At 39.6% G+C, this 7,515-nt stretch overlaps 1 protein-coding gene across 2 annotated transcripts; it reads right to left on the bottom strand.

Moving 5' to 3' along the window:
- Positions 1-3,338: 3,338 nt before the first annotated feature.
- LOC4343189 (protein CURVATURE THYLAKOID 1B, chloroplastic) lies at positions 3,339-5,326 on the bottom strand. Of its 2 annotated transcripts, none has more exons than XM_015789909.3 (6): positions 4,979-5,326; positions 4,802-4,899; positions 4,572-4,658; positions 4,404-4,466; positions 4,257-4,294; positions 3,339-3,630 (listed from the first exon to the last, which is right to left on the bottom strand). In XM_015789909.3, the coding sequence occupies exons 1-6, from the start codon at positions 5,085-5,087 to the stop codon at positions 3,570-3,572; spliced, it is 456 nt and encodes a 151-aa protein (XP_015645395.1). In that variant the 5' UTR covers positions 5,088-5,326; the 3' UTR covers positions 3,339-3,569. The 2 variants fall into 2 exon arrangements, with proteins under 2 accessions (XP_015645395.1, XP_015645396.1); XM_015789910.3 differs by having other exon boundaries at positions 4,802-4,896; positions 4,979-5,300.
- Positions 5,327-7,515: the final 2,189 nt, after the last annotated feature.

Below are 7,515 nucleotides of genomic sequence, written 5' to 3'. Positions count from 1 at the left end.
CTCTCTGTAGCTTAGGCTATTTGACTACTCGTCTTTTTCAAAAAAAAATTGTGCAAATATAAAAAACGAAAAGTTATGCTTAAAGTATTTTGGATAATAAAATAAGTTAAAAATAATAATAATTTCAAAATTTTTTGAATTAGACGAATGGTCAAACAGTACAAGTAAAATGTCAAAATCCCTTATATTAGGAGACGTACAAAGTAACAAACAATCCCTAATCCCTACATATACATAGGATCGAATAAAGCATTACATAATACAATGTCACATTCAGTTCTAGATCTTATATTATAAGATGATGCAGGGAATATTATATGTCGATGACAGTATGACACTAACAGACTTACAACTAGTTATATGGGTCTTACTGATAAGTAATTCAATTGGAAACGTATATCTCAGAAAAAATTTTCATACCATTATATTGCTTTTAGATTGGTGCTTTACTCTCAACAATAACCTTTACTCTTCTCCTACCTCCTAGTCGTAGTCACTACATCACACTAGAGGGCATGAGTCAAACGACCAAAAAATTGTCTTGCCATCTCCGCTGCGCCACCACCGGCCGAAAGGCATCAACACTCAACAAAGCTGACGAAGCTGGCCGCCTCCTCCCTTCTCCACCACCTACCCCCTCCCTAAGCTAACTGTGGCGAGGTGCCCCCGTCCCGCATTCTTCTTCGTCTTTAACGGTTCCCTTCTGCTGGATCACCATCACAAAACACCGCGTTCAAACTAGAAGCATTGCTTTGGCCCTGCCACCCACACTATCCTAGCCCCTCCCCCTGGCCGCGCACACACACACCTCTAGCGCCTCGCCACCCACCGGCATGTCATGTCATTGTCTCCTAGGCCATCCTTCTAAGCCCGACAATCTTCCTTCCCTCCTCGTCTCACCTTTATCCTAACCCAGAACTTTAAACCATAACTTGTCGCTCTGTCATTGATTGTCGGAGCTCGCCTCAGCTAGAGGATGAGCTGGGTTCATTGAAGCATGAATCGTGAATCAAATGCTAAGATTAAAAATGTGTAAGATTTTGGTCTAATTTCTTTTAACAGCCGTTTAACAAGACTTTTCTCTTCTATCATACGACTTAAAAATTTCGTCGAAAATGTCTTAGTTAACTCACCGGTGACCACCATTACACCAGCAAGCATGAAGTGTTGGTAACCTCCTCACAAGCGTGCATAGCAATATCCTAATTCATGTCTCCTCTCTCTCCGACGTGACCATCGATCGACCAAAAGCAGGGTGTGTATCGACAAGTCCAAAAAAAAGAGCATTTGAACGTGACTGACACTTAGGCACTTATTAGCAAAGACAAGCAGTAGCGATATTTACTTAACTAACGACAGTACAGTAGTTCTCTGCCATTTAGCAAGAACCGACGGTTGGTGCTCGGTTGCTGTGTAGTCCCTCCGTCCAAAAATAAATCAACTTTTACCATTCAAACTTTTTTCAAAATAAATCAACTTCTACCTTCTTATCTACTCTCGGTTCGTAAATTAAAAATTTTTATTCCTTCAATACCCCTTACATATCTACCCACCAATACTAATTTACTAATAATAAGGGGTAGTTTGGATATTTATCCTCTCCTTTAGTGTTGCACTCGGATGTTAGGAATTGCCTCTACGTGGGACAGAGGTAGTACGCACTTCATTTTAGCAAGGACCCACGATTTGTATATTCTCTGGAGAAAAGGATATTTTCCCTGGATGCGTCGCTTTTGGTAATTGCAGAATTGTTGGGAAAAGAGTACAGTGACAGCAGTAAAAGCAGCCAGGCAGACTTCAGGTCTTTGGATTCGTCTGCAGTCGACGTGTCACTGCACTTACAGATAGTCTGTAATATCTTCGGTCACTATCCATTGAGTCCATTCCATTGAACGGATTGTTAGCTTAACTGGAAGGAGTCCAAACCGGGTAGACGGACAAGGGCCGGGTAGGGGAAGATGAAAGGGCTGTTTGATTGAGTACTTTAAATTACTTAATATTTTTTTATTTTTTAAGAAAGATATATTTTACACCTCTACATCCAACCCAATCCAAAATTCGCTATTTAAGATTTAAACTTAAAATCTTTGGGTGCTACTTAGATCACTGTAACCACTAAAGTATTACATGTCCTTTTACTTGTCATGATTCTTTTAAGCTAACTTATCAAAGATGTGGTTAATCTTACCTAGTGAAAAGTAAATTTCAAAATGCTATTAGGATGAGCCACATCATCAGATAAACAATAACCATTGAATCGAGAAAAAGACAAAATAGAGAGAAGCTAAAGAGTTCAGCCATTGATTATAGAGGGAAAAAAAGACGATGAACTACCGAAGCATTCCAGCAATTCAGAAATGAGAGAGAGAAAGAGCAAACAAGAAAAGTAGCTTTGTAAGAGAGTGGGGGCGTTGGCTGGCGTATGGCATGTGATATAATTTTGCACTATACGCACTCAGTAAAAATTATTTTACAAATAATCATTCAAAATTATTTATATTATATGTATATACAATCCTTACAACCGACTAATTCCAAATTACTACTGTAACTTTAATGTCACAAAATTTATTATCACATAAACATATCAATAAATTTTTCTATGATTTTAATGTTTTACTTTGGTTCACCTCTTTAGTGTAAAAGTTAATAGGTTGGCCTTAAGAGTGAGTGTTTCATCTACCTATATGCCCTATATGCTTGCAGGTCATGGCTGATCAATTACACTTCTCCCAAGCACATACTTAACAGAATAAAACATTGTTTACTGATGCCAATTTAAATTACATGCTCATATATATATATATATATATATATATATATATATATATATATATATATATATATATATATACACACACACACACATATAACACAATGGTTAAAGTCGTGCAAACGTGCGATATCATAGGCTAGTAAAATTGAAACCACATTTTAGCTAACATGAGTCACTCTTGCCACACTTTTTTTATATCGATAAAATGTAGGATCTACATGGTAGAGAATAAGAGAGGAAATCTTGTCACAAGATTGGCTAAGAACCAAACAGCCATCTAAGTCAGTCAAATTTGTATAACTTAAGGCGTGACAACTTAAACAAGTAATAGGAACCAACCAAACAACCATGTAGAACTACAACAATTTATGGTATTTACAGAGTTAAGGATTCCATCAGAGAGATGGTTAGGTCAGCAGTATCGTCGAGCTTGGACAACAAAGAGTGTTTCTTAATTATCATTAACTTCTCATGCCAACGGCTTCAAATTGAATTCGATAAAAGAAAATACAGGTGATTGGGAACCCCACATTGATGTAATGATGTTTGTAGTACGCAGTTGTCTGGAGCGGAAACTGAAAACATATTTCATTATTGTTGAATTAAAATAGGTACATGAGCAGCTCATCAGCAATAATAGTATTTTGTCTGCTTTGAGCCAGGGGATAAGATGGAAATAATGGAGGGACCAGTCTCAAAACGTTAGCAACCTCCTCTTCACTGGCATGGCTGCCGACAGATGCAGTCCTGCTGCTCTCTGATTTACAGAAATCTTCTCGAAAATGGTATGAAATTAGCTGCTGCTCCCGGTGATTTCATTGTAGGTGCTCTTGATTTTGCTCACCAGAGCTTCCCTGCAAATCCATTAGAGTGCCAAACATGATAAGAATATGAAAGGCTAATAGTAATTTTATATACGAGAACAAAAGGATATTTGAGGCATAACCTTATCCAAGGTTACCAAATTATGAACATTTGTTACTAATTGAAGTGTATTTACATGTTGTCTAGTTCTCAAGCCAGTATTAATGGATATTATTGAATAAAACATTGAGCTTGGACTTGAGCCATCACTTCTAAATATTTGGTCTCAATTCGAAAAGCTCAACCAAATCTTGTCTTAAAAGTCAAATATTCGAAGCCATAGATAGAACCATGTATCTCCTCATTTCTTTAACATAAGGTTTTTTTTAATTAGCAGGGTTCAACTTCCAATCTAAGTCAATTGAGTATATTGATTTATCAATAAGGACTAAAAATCACACATAACACATATTCCAACGGTTACCAAGTATTTCAGTCTTAACGAAATCATTGTCATTCATACGGATTGCAAAACAGAACTCCTCTCCACAATGTTTATACATGTAAAATTCTACGAGTTTAAACCAGAGAAATTGTCAGTTCTGTAACAACGGTGCAGTATCATGTTACTGTAGAACCGGATGTGAAGAGCAAAAATTAAAACAGGATGTCTAACCTGTCTGGCTGGAAGATGAGGTTCCGGTATGTAAACCACTGCATGAACACAAAGCAGCAGTTAATTGGAGCTCGTAAGAGAAGCAATCTTACACTACCTCACTCTCTATGTGACAACGAAATTTGCAACTGAATGCCTATAACTTACCCCTGTATACCCGATTCCAACGAGCTCAAGCACGCCGGGCAAAAGTGGAAGCCTGTCGATGGCCTAATCCGATATGCAGATTACCAAGAAAATGAAATTAAGCATCATATCTGAACTTGAAGGAGCAAGAGATCATATGCATGGAAGCATATGTGTCGCGTCGTATACCTTGATGGCGCCTATGGCAGTCCAGAGGCCGACGAGCGCGGCGACGCCGATGGCGGTGACGGCGTACTTGTCCTCAACTTTGGCCCACTGCCTAGACACAACGGTGGTCACAGTTACGCACATTGCACAGGAATGGCCTCACAACTAACTGAAGCAGAAACTGAGACTGAAATGATGATGCAGAAGCAGCAGCTAGCAGCAGCAGCAGAAGATAAGGATTGCATGCTGACCGCGTCCTGGGCTGCCTTGACGACCTCCGGCACCTCCGTCTCGCTGCCGGTGCCGTCGGCCGCCCTGATCGCCACGCCCCTCGACGCCCTGAGACCTACTGACATGGAGAGCCAATGATTCAGTTTTTGCGAATAAAACACGAGAAAGCGAGCCAACGATTCGGTGCGAGGTCTCACCGTACTTGATGCCGGTGGCGGCGACGGCAAAGGCGACCGTGGTGGGGCGGCGAGGCAGCGGTGCGAGGACGAGCGGCGCGGCGGCGAGGCGGCAGGTGGTGGCGGCCATGGTGGGGTGACCGAGCGGGTGGCGCGGCGGTGGACGCGTGATCGATCGGTGATCTGTTTGTCTGTCCTGTGATGTGGTGGTGCGACGCGGGCGCGGGGGCGAGGATTTTGGGTTGGATTTGGGCGCGGCGGAGACCACACGTTGCGCCACCGGGAATCCCGCTACGGATAGGTGCCAACTGTAGTTCCAATCGCGATAGGTTCTGTGGCCCACGAGCCCACAAAGCTTGGAGCAGAGTGGCCGGGACAAAATAGTGGCTGTGCAAGGTTCGTCCTCCCATCACAAATTAAGTAGTTTCGGACATTGACGCAGTCTTTGAAAATACAACTTATGTGTTAGCCACAATCAATATTAACTGATGACACCCGCGTTTTGTTGCAAAATATAGGAATGATTATATGTTAGATGTGGTAGAAATGATGGATGGATTTGGGTTAGAATATTGTGAAAATGGTGTGGGGACGATGATTTTGCTGGCATGTGTGTATATTGAATTTTAGAATGTGATAAATTGTTGATGTTAGTAATTTTTATGATTGCATGTTATGTTTTTGATGCTTAGTAGATTGATGTGGTATACTTTTCCATTTAAGCTTTAGAAAGCACTAATAATTACTACCTCTATCCCAGAATATAATAAGTTTTATAGTAGGTAGAAGTGAATGGTGTAGGGTTGTCATTGGATGAGTAGTAAAGGTAGGTAGGAAAAGTGAATGGTGCATGGTTGTGATTGGTTGGAAAGAGAATGCTAGTAGAGAAGTTGTTATATTTTGGGACAAATTCTGAGTGCTAAATGTTTTTATATTTTAGAACTGAAGGAGTATTATGCTTTTGTATTGTCGTCGTCCAAAAATTCACTCGTCAAGTGACAATCTTCTATCTTGGTGCAGGAGCTCTACGTTTTGAATGCTTACTAGATTGGTATACTTTTACAAATTAAGCTTTAGAAAGCACTAATAATTGTTATGCTTTTATATTGTCGTTGTACGCAAAAATTCATCGAATTAAATAATACTAAAATTATTTGGCATCATTCTCTTATGCAAATAATATTTTCTTGGGCCCATATAAGGCTCAATGACATGTGGACCAAAAGTATAAGTAATAAATGATGTCAATGTACATACAATATTGGGCTCATTTTTGTCATTTCGCCGAGTCGAGTCTTGTTGCTTCGCACATGAACCCTACAATATTGACATAATTCGCCTACTTGATATCTCAATTCTATCATTTGTTTGTTCATAGAAAAAATAATAAATCATTGGGCACTAATTTGCAGCCCAATTTTACAAAATAGATGTGAAGCGTGTCTTTACGACGTTTAGGCACGGAAAATTCAAATATCATACGATAATATAATCAATATTAGACTCGTTTCGCTGCATATTTTGAATAGAAAATAATGGTGCAAATGGATTTCGACTTTAATACATGGTTTGAAGATTTGAGCTGTTCAAACAAAGGAGATTGACTAGTACTAGGTATAGATTACATTGATTTGTTGGTAGCGATCACAGATGCAGTTCCAACTAAATTAAAGGTGGGGCCACTGTCATTAGTAGAGATAATTTCATGATTATCTCCGGACTCCGGTACGCGTGGTTGGTTTTACTTTTATCTCCAGCACGTCGATGGATTAGCTTATCTGTGCGTCGGTTTATCAGGAGAATTAATGCGTGATCTCATCATCCCGAGTGCTGGAAACTCGGAGAGTCGGAGGTGGTAGATTAGGAAATCCAGAAGACCAAAGCCCGCCGGCGCTAGCAACAGGGAGGTAGCAACAGTAGCAAGCCTGCGCCGCCGCGAAGAAAATAATTAAACACCGCACCCAGCGTCCTTTGTCAAGCCGCTTCATCATCGACAACATGCCGTTGGCCAAGACATTTGCGCTGGAGCACATTAATTTCCTAGATTAAACATAGTAGATGTCACTACTAGAAAAGCAATATCGCAAGCGGCCAAAAAGGGTCTTCGCAGGCGGGGCGGATGTCCGCTTGTAAGCCAACGACTGTGACGATCGCCGATCTTCACAGGCGGGGTGGCCGTCCACCTGCGAAGATAATTTTCGCAGGCGAACGTTGGCTAGTCCGGTCCGCCTACGAAAATAGGAACCGGCCGCCTGCAAAAAAAAAAAATTCCGCCTACGAAGATAGGTAGAAAATATTAAAATTTAATAATAATTTGCCCGTAAATTACTTTTAAATTATTTAATAGAAATTCTTGCAGGTAGATTATTATATACATATATTGGAAGATTATCAAGCATTTGGTACTGATAAATGTACATATATTACATAACTCAAAAGTGTTGCCAATATATATATATATATATATATATATATATATATATATATATATATATATATATATATATATATATATATATATATATATATATATATATATTACAATATTTTTTTTACAT

Source organism: Oryza sativa, chromosome 7, assembly GCF_034140825.1.
Source record: "Oryza sativa Japonica Group chromosome 7, ASM3414082v1".
Lineage (NCBI taxonomy): Eukaryota > Viridiplantae > Streptophyta > Magnoliopsida > Poales > Poaceae > Oryza > Oryza sativa.
The sequence above is the reverse complement of the archived record's forward strand: the minus strand, read 5'-3'. Positions and strand labels throughout refer to the sequence as shown.

Coding starts and splice junctions, on each gene's coding strand:
- LOC4343189 (XM_015789909.3), bottom strand. CDS start 5,087: ATGGCCGCCACCACCTGCCGCCTCGCCGCCGCGCCGCTCGTCCTCGCA. Junction 4,900..4,978: donor CGCCACCGGCATCAAGTACG/GTGAGACCTCGC, acceptor TCTCCATGTCAG/TAGGTCTCAGGGCGTCGAGG. Junction 4,295..4,403: donor TTGGAATCGGGTATACAGGG/GTAAGTTATAGG, acceptor GTGTTCATGCAG/TGGTTTACATACCGGAACCT.